We start from the raw sequence: 22,034 nt of genomic DNA on the forward strand, positions 1-22,034 counted from the left end.
CAAGGGTCACCTGGTTTCAGACTGTATCTGTGCAACATATTCCTGCTGAATTAAAGAACAGCTGATATCTAGAGAAAGTTTTTCCCTTGATCTTTCATCTCAGGAGGATACAACAAACAAATTGTACATAGTTTGAAATAGGCATTTCTGATCCTTATTAATCACTTTACTCTTTAACAGATTAATCAGACAGTATGGTTAGGCTAGTGGTGAGCACAAAGCTTTACAATGCCAGCGATTACCGATTAGTGTTCGATTCCCACCCGTGAATGAAAGGTCTTTGTACATTCTCCAAGTAACCGTGTGGGTTTCCTCTGGGTGCTCCAGTTTCCTCCACAGTCCAAAGACGTGCAGTCCGGTTTAGTGAGTGGTGGTCATGCTATGCTGGTGCTAGAAGTGTGGCGACACTTGCAAAATCCTTGGGTTGTGCTGATCACAGACGCGATCGACGCATTCCAGTGTATGTTTTGAGGTTTTGTGATACATCCGACAAATAAAGCTCAACTTTAAATCCTTAATTTTGTACTGCAATTAATGAAGTATAATGAAGTAAGAAATTATCCATCTCCCTCGAGGACCTTTCCCTGTGCGGTATTCAAAATACGGCTAGTAAGGAGGATAACGATCTAGATAAGTATAAGACCATATGATATAGGAGCAGAGTTAGACCATTTGGTCCTTCGAGTCTACTCTGCATTTCACCATGGCTGATTCATTTTCACTCTCAGCCCTAGTCTTCTGCCTCCTCTGCATATCCCGTCATGCTCTGACTAAACAAATATCTATCAATGCCTTCCTTAAATATATCCAATGACTTGGCCTCCATAGCCACCTGTGGTAACAATTTTCACAGATTTACCAATCACTTGCTAAAGAAATTCCTCCTCATCTCCATTCTAAATGGCCGCCCCTCTATGCCGTGTCCTCTGGTCATCTGTAATTTTATGCACAGACTGATAAGACATGTAAAACTTGTAGTAAATCTTAACTAAATATTCATTCTTATCTTTACTCAGTATTAGTGGAACAAAAGTTTGAGCAACCTACTTACTTTATGAATAAGATCCCGTGCCAAATGTGACAAAAGAATCCGATCGCACCACGAGGGACATCTTGTATTCATGTACTGCTTTCCCTGAGTTGAGTCTTCACTGTATGGATAGCTGGAAAAGGGAAACCAGGGTAATTCACTCTCTTTCATACAGGAGAAAAATAAAATACTTTGCGCTTAAAATCTTTTATATAGCTAAAGTAATACGTCAAAAGATACTGATGTCTAACTTGACCTTTTGAGCATTTTGCAAAGAGATCAGCATGTTTTGTTATTTATCATTTTATTTTTATTATATGGAGAGCAGCTTTACTTTTTCCTTTGTTGTTAAAATTACCCGAGTATTTCCTCCATTCACCCACCTCCTGAGCACCTTTTTAAGCAGGAATTCAACCACAAGGAGAAAAGGGGACAAAGATAATTTTTTCTTGCTCCAACAAAAGAGGACAAGGGACTCCATAATGACTTCTTCTTCATCGACAGCTCATTCACATTCACCACTTTCTCCCTTCAGAAGTGATGGCTTGTAAGATGCATTCTTCAAAAGGAGTCTTATAATATTTAAAGAGATACAACTACTGGCTATAGGGCAGTGGTTAGATTGAATGAAGGACCAGAGAAACGTTAATATCTAGCTGAGCAAAGGAGTGTTCTGGCCTTACAGTTCATGGCAAATGCCTCAATCTGAAACAATTCTTGGCTTGCACAGACTTGTAAATTGGCAAGTGTTGAGCCAGATCTCCAAGATGGTTGGAATTCTTGCTTCACTCCTCCTGGACTTTATAACATATTCTGAATGTTACTCACTTTTCACTACACTTTGGTTGGCAAAAATCACAAACAAAAGCTAAAGACCACTTAACCACATTTCCATGCAGTTTTAATTTTGTTTTGTTAAGATAATTGCATTTCCTAGAGGAGATGTAAAAAGCACGGTAGCACGAATGTGTTAAATGCCTACATGTGAACTTTACTCATAGAAATTTCTGCATTCATTGAAAAGATCCATTTCAGTGGTCACCATATATTTCTGTGGTTTACTGGGGAGAGGTGAGGTGAGCCCCGATGTAAAAGTTCTCCTCTCCTAGAATCTATAAAGATCAGATATGAGCCTCAACCCCATTCTCTCACCAAAACAGGTGGAGCCCAGGAAATTTCCTAAACACCACAGTTCCTTACTTTCAATTAGTGTTCTGCACTGCAAATCCTACATGATGGTGATGATTCCAATCGAGCCAAAGACTGGTGTATGGCCAGGAATGGGGGCAGTGTGTAGTGTGCATCAACCCATGAAAAAACTCTGGTTGAGTAAGGTCTATGCCACTTTGCATATTGTTGCTTTGCTACTTAGGATGTTATAGAGTGCAATAAAAATACGCCCTTTGGCTTTCTGAGTTGGTGCAAGCCATCAAGTTCTTATTCCCATTATGATGCTCTCCACATTGCCATGAACTCCTCCTAAATTCTATCATTCACCAATATAGTAGAGACAATTTACAGTGGCTAGTTAATTATCAAAACTGAATACCTGTATCTTAGGTATCTTAGGCAGGAAACTGGAGTTCCTGTACAGTTTGTAGTAAGGCTACAAGAGCGATATGAAAGATCTTGGTGAAGAGCGCCATTTGAGAGCTGGCCCTTCAGATGGTGTTGCTTCAGCTGAATAAAAAATGGGGAGAGAAATCGTTTCTATTCTGGACAAGTGATTCTACTGCTGACAAAATCTCTGCTGGAAAGTTGGCAGACGAGTTTTCGTCCAGGCACTAAAATGTTTGGAAAAAGGTGGAATTTTTGCTCTACTCTCAGATACGGTTATCTTCATCTGCACAGTGCCCTTTTCTTTGTGTTGGCACGTGACCAAGTGGTTAAGGCATTTGTCTAGTGATCTGAAGGTCGCTAGTTCAAGTCTTGGCTGAGGCTGCGTGTGTGTCCTTGAGCAAGGCACTTAACCACACATTACTCTGCAACGACACTGGTGCCAAGCTGTATGGGTCCTAATCCCCTTTCCTTGGACAACATCTTTATTATTGTGAATAGCAATCTTAGGCCTCTGTTTCTCAAGCCTCTAGCTACAGACTAGTGCTCACACCCTGGCATATTTCTGACAGGGGTCTCAGCTCTTGCTTTGATTCGAGGGTTGCTTATTTCATTGCTCCCCCCCCCCGCAGAAAAAAGAACATGCCACTCACCTACGGCAAATGATCTTTGGGATAATTTGCTAACTGTCCCCTCTTGCTGAATACACTACTCACCCAGGGCCAAGTGGAGGCTCAGAACTGAAGATATTGAGGATACAGAGAGGATCCCGCTGCTACCTGTAAGGAGTTTGTATGTTTCCCTGACAACCGCGTGGGTTTCATCCAGGTACCCCGGTTTCCTCCCACACTCCAAAGACATACCAGTTGGTAAGTTAATTGGTGATTGGAAATTGTCCCATGGTTAGGCTATGGTTAAATCGAGGGTTGCTGTGTGGTGCGGCACAAAAGGGCCAGTAGAGCCCCGTATCTGAATAAATAATAAATAATTGCCCTTATCCTCCTGCAACAAACTCAATTACTGTACACAATCACAAAGCATGGGTAAGTGGGTCAAAGATCAATAATAAACTTCATTGCAATCACCAAAGATAATGGAATTATCAGCAGAGATAATCATAATACATTGAGAAGAACATAAAAACACATGAAACAGGAGCATGTGTCAGGCAATTGGCTTACGTGGGCCCTATGATTGCACTGGGATATTAAACACAAGAGATTCTGCAAACGCTAAAAATCCAGAGTAACAAGCACACAAAATACTAGGGGGTGCTTCCAGGAGGGTCTTGGCCCAAAATGTCAGTGGTTTATTCTTCTCCATAGATGCTGACTGACCTGCTGAGTTCCTCCAGCATTTTTTGTGTGCTGCAGTGGAATTATATTCTGCTAATAACACATCTATAAAGCACTGATATACACATCTATTTAGTGCAAGGAATCAAGAATGATTTTTTATGTAAATCCTTTTTTTAAACTTAATTTCAGATCTCCCACTGTGATCCGAAGTTTCAGTACAAATAAACCTGCTTGCACAACATTAGTGTTATATTGAATTAGAAACCGCTTAGCTACAAAGCTAAAATCAATGTGTGAATCCATTCAAACATAACACCTCCTTGTGAATGGGTACAATCACTTTAAGGTATTACACATTTCCAAAAATAATTATTGCATTGTAAAGACCAATAATATTATTTGAAACAGTTAGCCAGATTCCTAATTTTGTTGTGAAATTACCAAAATAGAAGAAGTATCATTTAAAATAGACATTGCACCTGAAAGAGCTTATTAGCTGATATAAAGGGCCTTTGAGATGAATACTGGAATTTTTAAAATGCAAATTAATTGTTCTCCATGTTAATCTGACTTCTTACTTTTTTTAAAAAAAATGACTTTGTTTTTCTGGTTTTGCATTAAGCTTCAAACATGTCCACTGGCAGCTTTCTTGCAGAATAAATAAAGTGATGTTCTGCAGCTCATTTGAAAAATTAATCAGTATGGTAAACACAGAACTGCAAACATTACAGTTAAAATACTACGTGTTAAACAGCTGCTACTTGCAAATGTTACAATAACACCATGGTGACCAAGCTAACAATGGGGTTAAAGGTTTTTGAAGAAAATGGGGTCAATCAGGCTGCAGTAGCAAAGGACAAGTAGAGCAAATAATACTTAAATCACTCCACTGCATATCAGATCAAAATTACCCAGGTAGGTTTACTACAATATATTCTTGATCTCTTCTGTCGACAGAAGCTGAAAGCATTCCTTTTAAAAAAGCCTGGAAAGGCTAAATTTAATGTTCCACATCTGTTATTATCAAACTGATTTCTACTTAATAAAAATGCTAAATAAATTTGGACTTATAATTAACAATATTTAATTATCTCACTGACCAATAACTATATCCCATCAAATTTGCTCAAAAGTAAAGGGCTAGATTGCAGATGATAAGTCGTGAACAAGACTTCATTAACCACAATGTAAACTGGCCTGGGATGCTCTGTTATATGTGCAGATCTTGTGTATCCCTGCAGATTACATGGCAACCTAATACAATGAAAAACATGTGCAGGTCACTCCTGCAAGCTGATTAATTTCTCTAGATTAGTATTCCTGCACATTTATCAGAATGCAAACTTCACTAAAGGGCGTGTACAATGGAAAAAAAATCACTTTTAAACAATGTCACTTTACAACCTTCTAGAGTCAATACTGTAATTAATGAATTGCTTGATAGTGTATCAATTACTTACATGTTTGCCCTTCTTCAAGAAGTCTTCATTCATAACTGCTTTCTGCTCATTTATTGGTGGTGTACTAATATTCCTGAATTAAAAGATGCACCTCTTCTATTGCTAATAGCTGGAGCTGTCAAGTCTGTGCTTAATGTGACCAATACTTACTTTCAGACTAAAGTGTCAGGTCAGGGAATGAAATTTTAAACAAAGCTCTCAGTGAGTTCCCAGGCCAAGTTAGGCGTATCCTCCAGCACTCTTTTGGCATGAATCACAGACGTGATTCATCCTGACAAAGTTCTGTTGTGTGACTCTGGGCCTGGTCAGCAGGCAAGAATTGCATTATGGGTTATGTCAGGAAGTGGTCAAGAGATCACTGCTAGGAGACTTAACATCGGGGTGGGGGGAGGCAATGGCAGAAGAATTTAAAGAAGTGAGTTGTAAGTGGGGGCTTTGCTATTGCTTGCCTGGCAGGTGGTGGGGCAGGTGATGCTTTGCTGTTGCTTGAGTGGGAAGGGGAGAAGGGGTTTTGGGGTTCTAACGTATTCTGTCATTCATTCTTTGGGGTTTTTCTTCTGTCTCGTGTATGTCTGTGAAGAGTAAGAATTTCAGGTTGTATGCTGTATACATTTTCTGATATTAAATGGAACCATTGAACCATCGTCTTCATGGATGCTAACACAGGAAAACTGCTGGAAATAGCATAAAATTATGGCTGCAAAAGTAAATGAGGAAATCAAAAGAAAATAGTATCAGTTAAAGAAAATGTTGAGAAAAAATTAATGATGTTAAAAGGTGATTAATCACCAGGAACAGATGACCTGCATCCTAAGATTCTGAAGGACACAGATGTGGAGATATTATTTGTTATTTCCATAAGTCCATGCATTTTAGGACAGATATCTCAACCTAAACATAGTAAATGGGCAAAGGAATAAGATAAAATACAAGGAACAATAGACAATTAGCCAGACATCTGTGGCAGGGAAAGCATAGAATCCATTATGATGCAGTGGTAATCATAAACCTGGACAATAAGATGCTATTTAGCAGATTCAGCATGGATTTATGAAAGGGAAATCATATGTGACAGATATTTGGAGTTTTTGAGGTTGCAATTAGCAGAACTGAAATGTCAATTTGGTGTACTAAGACTTTCACAAGGTCTTTGAAAAAGTGCCTCAAAAACTTATTACAGTACATGGTCCTGGGGGGTATTGTACTGGCACCCACTGAAATGTGGATAACAGACAGAAACTGAACACAGACCCATTTATTCCCCCTACTCACAAATGGGATCCAGCTCTCAACCCCAGTGGGTAATAGTAAAAATGCCTGATGCCCTTCGATCTCAATTTTTGTGACTAACACTTTGACACTTCACCCCATCCTGGGCCTTGCTACAGCAGGGGTTGCCAACCTTTTTATGTCATGGACCAATACCATTAAGCAATGCTGACCCCATGTTGGGAACCCTTGCCTTAGAGTAAAATCCATCTCTCCACTGATCCCTTTCCACTTTGAGGTGGACTCAAACCTATAATCCAGTGTTTTCCACTGTATTTTCTGTGCAAAAATTATGCAAGGCCTACTCTCTAACCTGTGATTCTAAAGCTTATAATGATTGCCTCACCACAAGTTTCATTTATCCACAAGACAATTCCATCTCACTTTTGGAACTTAGTTTAATTTCAGGATTGCCACTTCTTCCACCATTTGGACCACAGAAGTTGTCTTCTTACAAAGTCTGTGACAGATTTATTAATTGGTACTTCCTTGCAAAATCCAGTTTCTGTGTTTGAGCCGAAATATTTTCAGAATCTTCAAAAAAGAATACCCTTGGTTATAGGCTCAAAATGCATGAGGCAGTATCTGGTAGTCAATGCTCTTTCAGAAATTTAGTTCTGCTGAAATCAATGGAATCAAAATCAGGAGCAAGATTTTAATGTCCATGTCCTTCCCTAATGTGCCTTTAATAAATGTGACTCAGAATTCTAAATAGAGACAACAGGTACAAAATTGCAACATGCCATTCAATTGTGCTACATTGGTCTTGAGCCATCTGGTGGTGTATTGGCATCTACACTGGACTTCAGGCGAGTGGTCCTGGGTTCAAATCTGGTCAGCTCTTTGCATCCGTGCTGGGTTGAGCATTGAGCTTCAACTTGGCATCATAAAAAACAGACAAATGCTAAAGAAATGACAAGGTTGCTGTCCAATGTACCACAAGGCACAGAGAGGAACTCAAACAAAAAATTGGCTTTTGGCTATAGTAATTCCATTAGCAAATCTACCTCCTGTGATTCTGAATCAGCAACAACACTTACCTCAGACTCAAAACTTATGGCACCAAATCTTTATCCACGATTTCATCACTTGAGGTTCATTTAATTCCACCAACTGCCCTGTGGCCAATATCCTATCATAAACAGAGCTTTCTTCTAAAGTCACCTATCTTTACCAATCTTCATGAATTTCCTTACCTCTGCTAAGGTACCTTTGAAAGGCTCAATCTTTAAATGTATTTTGTGGGTTTTTTCTATTCAACCACTGCAGACTTCTTCAGCTCTGCATTTCATATGCATCCTACAATGCCTTTACACTCTACATTGATGAAATCATTAACCCTGCTCTCAGAAATTGCCACTTCAAATCTTTAACTTGCTGCTACTCATTCCACTAATGTTTTAGAATTGTTTCAAAATACAATGTTTTAATCTTAAGCCTTGACCTGCATAGCCCTTTAATAAATTCTACGATGCATAAAGTATTGTAAAATGGATGAGCTTTAGTGACCTGGTCAATGGACCCTTGATTTTTGTTTTATTCAAAATATAATTAATGGATTTTTGCACATTAGTTTGTTAAATCAGTGAAAGTTACATTCCCGTACCTTGTGCTGTGATTTAAAGTATATGATAGAAGCTGTAAATTCATATTGCTTACATTCAAGAAGTCATCCATCAGGTCAGTTGTGACAAGACTGAACATTGCACACATTTGTGCTGAATTTGGCTTTCCCATGTTAGCATTCATTCTGGAGTCAGGGAGGCGTGACATGGAAATGATATAATGCTGTGTTCTCACTAAGTATTTCAAAGCTCTTGTTATGATAAACTCATATTCAAAAAGAAACTTCTTCCAAATTTGTTCCTGGTGAAATATCCTCCATCATTAGGGAAGTGTTAATGACAATGTACACAACTTTTAAGCTAAGTACAATTTATTTCTGTACTGCTTTTAAAACAAAATTTGTACTTGTTGTTAGGGGCATACACAATCTTAAACATTAAAAGCAACTGTAATATATAGCCCTAGTGTTGACTGTCAAATGTGATGGCATCTTCTAGATGTTGTTCATTAGTTTCAATGATAAAATACTGATTGGAATAACTGAGTGCACCAAAACAACATCAAGATTCCAGATTAATCATTTATTTTAAAAGAATATAGAATAATGGTATCATTTCTTTTAGTTTTAGTCAATATTCAATATAGATTGTACAATGGTTGCATGATTTTGTGCAATTGGTTGTAATACTTGTACAAATGCACTGACTTGCATGATGGTAAACTATCTAAAGAGAAGAGAAAGAGCCAGAATTGACATTAAACATTAGGTAATGAAGAGTTAGTCTTATACAGTTCATAAAATTAAATGATAATTTGTTAAGAGTCTCAGTTGTATTATTTATGAAGCCATTAGGCATTGATTATGTTTAAAACCGCTAACGTGCCCAGCAGGGAATACTTTGTAGTCACAGCCGTAGTGATTAAATGAATGGCTCCTTTCCCACATCGGGGTGTTTGCCAAGTCTAGACAGCAGCAATGGAAGTAAGGAATGATATACTGTTGTCCCTTCACCGTTTGGTGTTTAAGACTAAGTTGATACTAGCTTGATGTTCGCCTTGGCAAGTTAGCAGACATCCGAGAAACTCTGCAGGTCTGTGAGGATGGGTCAGAAATGAAACTTCCAAAAGAGAAAAAAAAATGCAGTGTTTGTGTTCTGTGATGGATGGGAACAAGCTGGATCAAAGATAAACTAATTGTACATCTTATTCTTCAAATGGGAATAAACAACAAAGCTTGTGCTATATGTTTCTCCACTGAAGAACATATTAAATAATAAACTCATAAAACACTTTGCAATACTGCCTGACAAGTGAAAATCACTAATTAAAAAAAAACAACTTTTATTTTGTTTCTAATTTTTATTTTATTGTAATTTGTTCTGAAGAACTGGACACATTTAAACAGATTGTGTGTGTCCCAGTTTTGATTCTATTCAATAACCTCTTCATTATTATACACTCATGTGACAGATTAGGAATGAACTGAACTTGATAAACTCAAATGTACTTAAGTGAACTCAGTCAAACAAATTAAATATTCTTTCAAACAAATCCAATGAGTTAATTAAAAAAATAAAAATATTTAAAGAATTCAGGGTGAAGTACTCAAAATTTGTTATGTTTTTATATGATTTGATTTATGTTAATACTTGGTTTGTAAATCCAATTGCTTAATTCAGTGTCAAATGCTTTATTTTCATTATAAAAAGTCAATATTGAAATTATTTTACAGTTGAATGGTTTCCTCATATGTAATTGGGACCCTGAGTAATTGATTCCTTTTCTGACATAAGAATTATTTATTACCAAACTTATTCTTTAAGGTTGAAGCCGAATAGATTGGTGTTTGCACATGGAATAGAGGCATTCACACATAATGCAGTGTCTTTTGTGAGGTTCCATTTTGCTGATCTAAAGTAAATCACACTTGTTGAATTTTTAAGACAATAGAAGCTACATTTTTTCAAATTTCAGATGTCACATTAATATGAGATTAAAATAATATTAGTCATAGGAATGTTTCCTATGGTGGGACAGTCTAAAACCAGAGGACACAGCCTCAGAATAGAGGGGCATCCTTTTAGAACAGAGATGAGGACGGATTTTTTTTAGCCAGAGAGTGGTGAATCTGTGGAATTCTTTGCCTCAGGCAGTTGTGGAGGCTAAGCCTTTATATATATTGAAGACAGAGGTTGATAGATTCCTGAATGGTCAGGGCATGAAGGGATATGGGAGGAAGGCAGGAGACTGGGACTGAGAGGAAATTTGGATCAGCCATGATGAAATAACAGAGGAGACTCAATGGGCCAAATGGTCTAATTCTGCTCCTATATCTAATGGTCGTGGAATATAGGGGCAGGAGTAGGCCATCTATCAATCTCAAAACTCACATTAAACGCTATATGCTGTTTGTGGAAGTTCCATATTTCTGCCACACTTTGGATGCAGAAATCATAATAGCCTTATTCTTTCCTTAAGAACGTCATAGCTCCCACTACCTGTACAATGCTCCCAGTGTTATGCGTCTCAAATAGTTCTGGCCTGCATCAGGTTAATAAGCCTGGTGGAACCATTTCTATTGACCTGAAAAGGGGCAAAGGCAGGCTACTGGTGCCTTCAAAACCATTTGCTTTGGGCAGATGGGGCTCTTCAGCCATGGCTGGCAGCTCATCTAAGAGAAGAAAATCTCTGATCTTAAACCTCCACTAGCTTGTGACTATATTAGCTATTGGGAAGGCTTCAGGAGTAAACCCCGAGGAAAAATCTGGAGCTGGATTCGCTAAGTTAGTCCTTTGCTGAGTTCACCTCTGACTGGCAACGCCTGCAACACCACTGGCGCCAAAATGAATCGATCTCTGCCATTCATTTGGATGCATCGGCTGCACGGAGCTACATGGGCAACAACTCGCTCTCCATATTGTACTGCCCTGGCTAGCACACTGGCTTGCTTATCACACAGACAGCTGAGGTACAAAATCCATGGTCGACCCCGACCAACGGAGGGCCTCAAGTATTCTTACATCTGGGTTAGAAACAATGGGATCAAGCCTGACTTTCATTCAGTATCAAAAGGCTGCTGCAGTGCCAGGGGTTTAGCCTTTCAGAATAATCATTGAACAGCACCCCTATATATATACATTCTCTCTCTCTCTCTCTCTCTCTCTCTCTCTCTCTCTCTCTCTCTCTCTCTCTCTGTCTCTCTCCTTCCTTTTCGAACTCATGTAACATATTTCTGGATACTATCCAAAGGTAGCTGACAAATTTTCTGAAGTCCCATCAAGAATAATCCTCCATCAGCAATACTAAATCAAGGGTTCTTGGTCAGGTATCTCATTTCAGTCTCAGACCTTAATGGATGACAGTCATATCAGTTCAAAGGTAGTTTGATAGCTGTGCAGTGCTTTGGGCCATTATAAGGGAGTGGAAGCTGCAGTGTTTTGTGCAGTGCAGTGCTTTTCTAATTCAATCAGTAAGGTTAAGAATATTGTCTTATTTCCTGACTGAATCTCAAAAAACATCACTGTTCTTTTTTAAGTACTGTGAATAAGTGACTTTATCATGGGCAGATGACACAAAACTTGGAAATGTTAACAGTACCAACGGTATAGACAGGACGCTATGCTGAGGTTTTCTAAGGCATTGGTCAGACTGCACTTGGAGTATTGTCAGCAGTTTGGGCCCCTTGTCTAAAAAGGATGTGCTGATCTTGGAGAAGGTCCAAGAGGCTCATGAGAATGATCCCAGCAATAAAAGGGTTAACACATGAAAAGTGTTTGAAAGCTCTGGGCCTGTACTCACTGGAGTTTAGAAGAATGAAGGGGGATCTCATTGAAAAATTAAACTGATTATGTTGAATCTTAGCGTTGTTAAAATACGATAATAAATTCTGGACCCAAGATATGCCTTTCATGCTTTTCAGAGGGTGAAAAAGAGCTTTTCTTAAATGGTACAAAGAATTAAAAATGAGAAACTGAAATATCCCTCAGTTTGGTGATCTAAGGAAGTACTTCACATCGTGTTGGCACATATTTACTTTCATTCATAAAAAGAAGTGAATCTGGCCAAAAAAACACCTGAAACCATATTATGGTGGTTCACAGTGAGAAACAGACCTAAAATAGGATTATACTAAGTTCACTAACATTTTGAACAACTTGTGTCCCAGTCTGAGAAGAGTGCTATACTTCATACTTACAGCCACCAGTAAAATAAATGTGAAGTGATGTATCAAGGCTGGTATGAGGTGACACGAAGCTACTGTCAGGAAGACCCTGACCACTCCTCCTATTATGAGTATCCTGATTCTATCTAGCTTGAACAAGTAGATTTCATATCCTTACAAGATATGTGCTTCCACACCACTGCAAACAATTGTAGCAAGCTGCTTCACTGAATGATTCACTGATTCATTTGCTAATGTTTTATGAGCAGAAGAGATGATTTTGCAGCAGAGAATATGAGGTATTACCTATTGATTTATAGGTTGATTGATTGATTGAGATGTAGCACGGAATGGGCTCTTCCGGCCCTTCAAGCCATGCTGCCCAGCAATTCCTCAATTTTAAACCCTAGCCTAATCTTGGGACAATTAACCTACCAACCTGTACGTTTTTGGGATGTTGGAGGAAATTCTCTGCTGTCTTGGTTGTCTCAGCTGATGGCTGGTGACCTATCATGACATTAAAATGGTGTGTGATGAAATCAAAATGTCTAGATAGGTACAATGATTTAACAAGCTCCAACTGAAAAGCATCTCTCTGCCCAACTGTTCTAATTTATGTCAGTCAGGACAGAAGTTGGTGTTAAATGAGAGAAAGGTCAAGTACGTGTCCAATGCTAGAAAACCATCAGATTCATTCAGATGAAGACTGACTGGAATTGCCAGTGACACTATTTCATCAAATGCTAGCTAAGTTGCATTTATGTGTGATTTCTTCATAAAAATAGGCATTAACCAATCCACTTTCTAGGCATGTTAATTAGAGAGACCAGAGAATAGGTTATTTATCCAAGAAGCAAATAAGGTAAAGGGGAAACTTGAAAGAGTTAATAAGGAGAATCTTCTTTCAGTGATGGAATGATAAGATACCAAAGAGATACATTTAAAGAAATGACAAAGGAAAAAAAGATGCAGCAGGTCATTGTGTACTGAAATACCCGTTGGAATGAATGATGAAAGCAGATTCAATATTAAGGTCAAAAAGCATCAATACATAATTGATAAACAAAATATGCCATGCAGTATATAGAGAAGTGTGGTACACTGAGAGTCAATGCAGATACAAAATAGACAAGAAAATCAACTTCAATTTGAGTGTGTGCACATTCAAAAAGACACACTCACTCACAAATGCACATACATGCGCACACGAACACAGGCCAAATTATGAAATACTTGAAGAATATTTTGAGTCAGAAGCTTCAAAATATTTGTTATTTACTATTTGGCGGTTTAAAGATATTTTCCTTTTCTTAAATCTCTTATAATAAACTCATTCTCATGCTACTCAATGTTCCCTTTAAGGTGTACACACGCACAGATCTTTTGCTACTAGCACACAAAGGAATTTAAACTGTACACAAAAGGTTGCCACCCTCTACTTTGTCGGCACGTTAAGAACATTTCGTGATCATACACAATCACATTTCCTTTTCTGGTTTCTGCTGCAGATGGTGTTGACAAAGTGGAGTTTGCAACCGCTTGTCTGCAGGTTTTAGAACTGGCTTATTTATACTGTTCTTGTTGAAGAAATTATTTGGTGCACACATTATTAAATTGCACAGCACAAGATTTTTGCACATACATGTGTCATTACAAATTAGAGGGAATGTTGTTACTACTCAAGTAGCATTATTAAAACTTTAAACCTGACTACTAATTTGACCTCCTGATGCTTTGATTGCACATGACCTCTGGCTCCAAATTTCTAAATGCACTCCCGCTCTAACCCAACTCTGTGATCGCTTCTTGACTCTGGTCCTGATCTCACCCATATAATTGCTTCCTAACACTGCTCTCAATCCAAACTCAAGCTGGAGGGCGCTTCCATGTGCTATTACTAAGGCTCTGACCCGACCTCAGTCCTTAGGCAATCTCTGCAAACCTGGTCATGGTCCCAGGTTCTCCTGATCCATTCCTATGAGTATTTTATAGTGGTACAGAGTGCAAAAGGCCTTCCTCAACATCAATAAATTTCTGTCACTGTCTTTTGGATGAAATGTTAAGCACAATCTGCTTTTTTTTTAATGGCTGTAAAAATTCTGATACCACTTCAAAGATGAGTACTCTCTTTCAATCTGGTTCAGTCTACAAACTTCCTGTTATCTGTTATGTGGAAAGCCTAGATAGACTGTAAGTGGAGTGGATGTTTCTAACAGTAGAAGTCTAGGATCATAAGTCACAGCCTCAGAACAGAAGGATGTCTCTTCAGAACGGAGATGAGGAGGAATTTCTCTCGTCAGAGGGTGGTGAATTTGTGGACATGTAGGCCAAGTCATTGGGTATAAGGCAGAAGAATGGGTTGAGAGGGATAATAAATCAGCCATTATTGAATGGTCGACCAGACTCGATGGTCCGAATGGCCTAATTCTGCACTCATGTCTTTTGGTCTTATGGTTATTGTTCAATTTATCTTCTCCAATCCTGTCTCCATTTTCTTTTCTTCCTTTAATGCTATTGTTCAGTGCCCACTCTGGTTTTCTTCAAAGAATGTCCAGATATTCAAAGAAAGGGCAGGCTTTTCCACCCTGTCTTCTTTGACAGAAAGATGTGAAAATAAACAAGCTGTTTGGCCTAGAAAACATGTTCTGATATGCAATATCAATACATACAATGTAAAATACAAATGTTTTCTGTCGTTTATTTAATATACCATTTGTGATCTGTATTATCACTAGATTAATTTCAGAATCTGAAATATATGATACGCTAATATTAAAAAGTTATAGTTACTGAAATGCATGCATGAACACATTTTTAAGATCCCCTACCTTAAGTGCAAGATTAAAAAAACCAACTGAGTTTTAATAAAGCACTCAATGACATACACAGTCAAAGGTCAAGACACAACCTTACTCTAAACAGAAGTATTTTCTCTCCATTTTCATTGGGATCAGTGGCCCTGTTAATCATTTGTGATCCCAATAAAACATTTGTGAAGGATGCTGATAAGGACAGAACCACTTTTCACATCATTGTAAAGAAAATTAAACACCTTAAATATTCAAGGTTCTCTTTTTATATTTCATGCAGGAATATTGCTTTCAGTTCAATGTTTGTAACAGGATATAGAAAGGATAAATTTGATACCTGGGTGGAAATGCAATCTCTTGTTCACTCAACTTGTCTTTAAATACAGACAGTTCTCTGTCAAATTCTAAAAGCTGAAAAGAAATTGATTAACAAAATGTTAATTCACAATAGCTTATAATTATAGAATTTCATTGCAACTGAATTATTAAAAATATTTTCAAATTTATCCCCTTTCATTATCTTAAGAAATTCTTTGCTACTTGAAGAGGTCCAGTTAGCTGAACATAGATACTTTGTTGGAGTGGGCAGATTTTTTGAATACTGCGAACATCACGTTCAGACCCAATCCACAATTGCACTGCGGAAAATAAAAGTGGCTAACTTCCCCCTTGCTACCCAACAGTACAGTAAGTAATTACAGTACACTGTCTGAGAACAGACGTGGAGGAAACCCAGGCACTTCCTCATCAATGCGTAACTCAGTCATTCAATGAACAAACTAATTATTTACCAGTTGATACTTTACTGACCGTTCACTACAATTATTTACTTTTGGATGTTAGTTCTTGATCATAAAAGTAGCGCTTCTGCTCACAAATCTTTTCAGAGATTCATTTTATTAATTTTTTTTACTTCTAATTATATTTCATTACTTTTCCATTATTAATTTTCCTTTCTTAACCTAGTTTAAACAACCTTACCTAAAAGTAATGTGAAATTTGAAATCAAAATGTGGACAATGAAAAGCTGTTTTGGTGACAGCTCTGAGTCCTCATCAATGTCCTCCAAGCCTATTAGTTGCTGATTAACAGCAAACCCCTACAATCAGGCAAAAAAAATCACCTTTAATTTTAAATTGTCAATTAATATTTGTGGCTGCAATGGAAACAATCCTACTCATGACTGAAAGAGCATAAAGTGGTTGGGGGCAGGAGGAGGGTTGGAGTGGGCGGTGGTTGATGGGCTGGTGGCGTGCACAGAGAGAAAGCAGGATTATTCACACTTTTTATGATGTTATTTTGGAGGATAACATACAATTTGGTTTGTGATTACCTGAAGTTGGTACAATCTCAAGAGTCTGAAAGTAATGACATTCATTTTCCACACATAATACAGCTCTTGTGCATTATTCTCCCATTAAATGAGTTGTGATCCATTCTCTGTAACTTTTACTGAAGCCCAAGGTTAGATCATGGAGCTATTAGCGCCTTTTGTACAAACAGCTATTCACATTGTTACAAACAGCATTATCTTTGCATCAATATTTGTACTCAACCTGGATTGCAAGTGAATAAGTGACTGAAAGCTCATAATAATCTGTTCTGCTACTGACCATCACTCTTTGTAAGTGCCATTTCCTATTCTGACAAGTATGTCATCAAAATAACACCTTTTATGACTGCAGCATGTTTACGTTACTGCCCATTAATCATCTCTCATCTCACAGCTGTGCAGATACCATTGTATGGGTGGCAGAGGTTCTGATCTAAATTAGATTATGTCCCTCTATCCCATGCCACCTCATAAATCATTCCTGAAATGCAAAATTAGCAGCTACTTGTACACATTAATTATCTGTATGAAAGCAGTCACCTGAACCACCTGCAAGGATGACCAGTTCTCTCACCTTTCACTGCGAGGCAGGGATCGCCTTGCATCATGGCAACATTGTTCAAATATTTTTACTGCTTTATCAAACATGGACTTATGAACTCCATCCAAATAATTTTATTCAATGATCACCTTATTAAAATTGTAAATGCTTTATTAACTTTGAACAAAAGTAGCTTTCTACATCTGTATTTCAAACATATTTAGATGCTGGTGGACTACTGCCCCAGCTTTATCCCAGTAAGAATGATGCTTGGGGGTGGGATTGGTTAAAATCAGGCTGGGTACATATTGCAGTCTGTCCTGTTTCAGGGACTTGACCCAAAATGGCGACCATCCAACACTAAAAGCCTCTCCTCCCAACACAGCAGGGAGGCAATTCATTGAATGCAAGGGGACTCCCCGATGAGGGAAAAGTTATATAAGGATAAATATAGCACCCAGTGCCTGCAGTGACCCCTCTCCACACTCTCCTTTTAACACTGATATTCAGCTGAGAGTGCCCAGGTGAGAAATAATAAACTCTCAGGTCCTCCTTTTCCAGGGCTACTTACACTGATGATAAAACACTCAAAAATTAATCCTTGGTCTAGTTACGGAAATAGCTTGCTCCAACTGTTTTCAATGGTCTACAGCTCACCTGGGCATATTTTGTGAGGGCAAATCTTATTTCCATATTAATTGAAAAATTGCAGAGTCTCATACTGGAGGAGGAAAGTGGAGCCCCCTCCTCACAAGGTTTGTCTCCATGGAGGACCTAGCTAGTGTCTGTGGAGTACTTGTCCTTCCTCTGATTACATGGCTCCCTGTGGCTTGTTGAGCACTTTCATGTTCCCTTGAGCACAAGAGGGTCTCTTTTCAGTCTCTCTCTTCACAAAGCGAAAGCAAATTACTGAAGAACTCAGTGGGTCAAGCCATAGGGACGGATGTGCAGGAGCCTTGGGTACAGTTAACACACGTCAACCATTGAGCTCCCAAACCAGTGTGGATAAATCACTCACCTCAATCCTGAACCAATCTATGGACTCACTTTCAAGATCAGTACAACTCAAGTTTTCAGTATTTATTTATTTGGTTTATTTTATTTGCAGTTTGTCTTCTTTTGCATGTGGGTTGTTTGCATATTTTTGGTGTAGTTTTTCATTGATTATATTATATTTCTTTGTTCTACTGTGAATGCCTGCAAGAAAATGTATCAAATGGCAACACAGACGCACTTTAATAATAAATTTACTTTGAACTTTGGTGAGGGTGGCCATTGTTCATCTTCCTAGGTAGCAGTGGCAGGAAAAGTTTAAGGATTCATTCTGCTTGAGGATGCAGTATCTGCTGCTTAGAAATATGGCAATGACCATCAGGAGACACTGCCATGACCCATTGTATCTGTGGAAACCTTTCCTGTTGAGGAAAGGGCTGGCTTATTAGCTAGAGACCCCATGGGCACATATATGTAGTCAGGAATGAGATGGAACTCATTGGTTGGTGTCTCCAGAACCAGAAATTGCCATTCCAAAGTAAGGGATCAGCCCTTCAGGACCAAGATGATAAGATTTATTTTGGAGAAGTGACAGTGGATATTTGGAATTTTCTTCCAAAGAAGGCTGTGGAGGCTGATTCAGTGAGTATATTCAACATCAATCAGTTTTTGGATATTAAGGTGATGGGGATACAAGGACTCTGCAGGAAAGTGGCATTGATGCAGATGAGCGTTGATTCCACTGAATGGCCAAGAAAACGTGAAGGGCAAAGGGCCATCTCTTGTTGCAACTTCTCATCTGCTAACACTAACTACAGTTCTGTGCAAAAGTCTTAGGCACACATATATACAGCTGGGATGCCTAGTACTTTTGCACAGTACTGCAGCAGTTTTATGCACCGCACTGTACTGATGACATGCAAAGAAAAATTATGACGTAAGTGAGTGATGTTGAACCTGATTCTGATATGGGTTTCTATCGTGGGCTGAGAATTAGAAGGAGGTGGGGAGAGGGGAATCATGGATGGGAAAGGGGGAAGGGAGTGGGAAGCATCAGAGACATTCTGTAATGGTCAATAAACCAATTGTTTGGAATCAAATTACCTTGCCAAGTGTTTCCACAATGGTTGTGTTTGTACCCACAGCACCCATCACCTTGTCACTCCTTCTCTGCCACCTATCACACACCCGTTATGTGACATTCCACCCTTGCCATTCCCAACATCCTTTGCTCCCACCAGATTTACAAACTTGCTTTCTGCTCCAGGTTGACAAGTATGGTTCTATGCAAAAGTCTTAGGCATCCCAGCTACATATATGAGCCTAAGTATATGCCTATGACCAATCCTTGAGTCCCTGGTAATGAAGATTTCAAAGCCTTTTGCTGCACCTCTCAATTTCAGGTTATTAACTGCTTGGCATGATGTGAATGAGCAACAAAACAAACTGGTCTTGGACTCATTCCTAAATCCCTGCAAGATTCTTCCTGGTGCTAGCCTGTCTCTCCAAGTTCCCTTGTAGTTTCAAATGCAGTTTTTTTTTTATTTGATTTACCCGAGAAAATTACTGCAATCGCAGTTCCTCTCCTGATGTACAAGTGGAACCCATAACAAAATGACACACCAGATTTTATTCAAAATCTATAACCAGATGAGAAGATTAAGTAACGTGAAGAACAAAGCAATTGACCTCAGCTCCTGCCAGAAACTTAATTCCTGTCATAGGCTCCAATTTCATTACAGTCTGTGGTAACTGGCTGAGGCTGTGCCAGACTACTTACAGCCTGGGGATCCTACTTGACGTTCAAATCTACATTGTTGTCACATCCACTTCCAAAATGATGGCGACGAACACCCCTGCACTGTAATTGCTATTGAAGCTGATTGTCAAACATGAATGTTTTCAGCTTGTTGATAGCAATCAAGGCAGCACACCAAGTTCTCACCTGCTCATTGCCTCCCTCAAGTGCTCCTCCCCCTTTGCTTTCTTCCACGGTCTTCTGTCCTCTCCTATCAGTCTCCTCCCTTTCCAGGCCTTTATCTCCTTTACCAATCAACTTCCTGGCTCTTTACTTCACCCCTCCCCCTCTCCTGGCATCACCTATCACCTGCCATCTTTTACTTCTTCCTTCCCTCCCCCGCCCCACCTTCTTAATCTGACTGCTCCCCTCCCTTTCCAGACCTGATGTAGGGTCTCGGCCCGAAACGCTGACTGTTTACTCTTTTCCATAGGTGCAGTCTGGCCTGCTGAGTTCCTCCAGTATTTTGTGTGTTTGTTACACAAAGTTCAATGTTGCATTGCACAGTAAAGTCACCATTTTGTTATTATTCATTGCTTTGATTAGGTTAGGAGCACCAGCAGGGCACCAGTAACATTCTAGATTGTAGCTCTTAAATTGTGGTGAAGTGTAGCTGCAACATGCACTGACAAATGATGCCATTCTACAATTGGGTCACGATTTGAGGGCAGTACAGTAGCACTGCAGGTAGCGTAATGCTTTACAGAGTCAGCAATCGGGGTTCTAATAATCTCTAAAGTCTCGGTACAGGTCCGCAACCCCTTATCCAAAATTCTGAAATTCCAAAAGCTCCTAAAACCAAAGTTTTTCCGCCAACAGATGGCGTCACCCGGGTGTGACGTGGCAGCACTAGCAGAGGCCGCCAGTTGTCAGTTTTGGCTCAGCGCTCGTACTGGTTACACGTGCATTTGCTGTTCGCTGATATTTTGTGTTCACTGTTGATTTTGTGTTTAATTTCACTGTGAAAATGTCAAAAAGAGCTGCAGATACCCCTATGGGTAACAATGAGAAAAAGAGAAGGAAGCATCTATCATTATCAATAACACAGAAAGTGGAGTTATTGCAGAAGCTGGATCGTGGTGTGTCTGTGCGGCGTCTTACTAAAGAATATGGTGTCGGAACTACCACTGTATATGATTTAAAGAAACAGAGAGACAAGTTACTGAAGTTTTATACTGACGGTGACGTTCTGCATTTCTTCCAATAAGTCATTTGCCATGTGTTTGATTCAGTTTGTTTGAAGCTGCATATTTTTATGTTTTATTGAATGTTTTTGTTCTTGTCATTATTCCCTAAACAATACAGTATAACAACTATTTACATAGCATTTACATTGTATTAGGTATAATAAGTAATCTAGAGATGATTTAAAGCATTCAGGAGGATGCGTATAGGAATGGAGCTCCGCTGGGTCCTAAAGCCCACCCGCACTGGACAAGTTAAATAAGGGACTTGAGCATACGTGGTTTTTTGGTATCTGCTGGGGGTCCCGTAACCAAAAAGGAGGGATTCTGAAATCCAAAAAATTCTGAATTCCGAAATGCAGCTGGCCCCAAGGATTTCGGAGAAGGGATTGTGGACCTGTAATGTATGATCTCCCTGTAACCGCTAGGATTTCCTCCTACATTCCAAAAATGTACGGGTTAGAAGGTTAATTGGTCACATGGGTGCAACTGAGTGGTGCGGTTGTGTTGGACCGGAAGGACCTGTTACTGTGCTATGTTTCTAAAGTGGAAAAATAACACAGACTTTGTCATGTGCAACGTGAAAGAGCGAAACTCCAAGATATTCTGACTGCATGAAACCTAGGAGCACATGATGCAAAGTAGAAAATATCCCATTTATTCACAGGTCTCTCGGAATGTTGGTGGGATCAGGTTCCAGATATCAAAAACAGTGGGAGCAAATGTCATCATAGTCAACGTGAGGAAGAACCTGAATGCAGTGCTGGGAGGTTTATTAACCTCACTCTGCTGGCCAATGTGGGTAAAGACAAAGATTTTCAGACTCCATATCTAACAAGTTTTGTCTCTTGCCTTACAGACAGTTTAATTCCCAAGTTTCCCAGCACTCACCAACCAATAATCCCTTATCAGGATGCCCAATATTCACTTAATCCACCACATTCTCACATATTTTGCACCATGCATGCATTTTTACAGTTTGTTGGGTACAAACTATTCTGACCCTAAGAAAAAGCCCAACTCCAGCCATTAG

General features: G+C 39.1%; 1 protein-coding gene across 1 annotated transcript in view; it reads right to left on the reverse strand.

Annotated features, from left to right (window-relative positions):
* LOC132379570 (inositol polyphosphate-5-phosphatase A) overlaps positions 1 to 22,034 on the reverse strand; it is a 480,579-nt gene that overhangs the window by 25,180 nt on the left and 433,365 nt on the right. The window contains exons 12-13 of the mRNA XM_059947633.1: positions 15,490 to 15,563; positions 1,052 to 1,163 (exon numbers count right to left, since the gene is read on the reverse strand). Coding sequence (XP_059803616.1) covers positions 1,052 to 1,163; positions 15,490 to 15,563 — 186 coding nt within the window. The remainder of the gene's footprint in view (positions 1 to 1,051; positions 1,164 to 15,489; positions 15,564 to 22,034) is intronic.

This window comes from Hypanus sabinus, chromosome 22 (genome assembly GCF_030144855.1).
Source record: "Hypanus sabinus isolate sHypSab1 chromosome 22, sHypSab1.hap1, whole genome shotgun sequence".
NCBI lineage: Eukaryota > Metazoa > Chordata > Chondrichthyes > Myliobatiformes > Dasyatidae > Hypanus > Hypanus sabinus.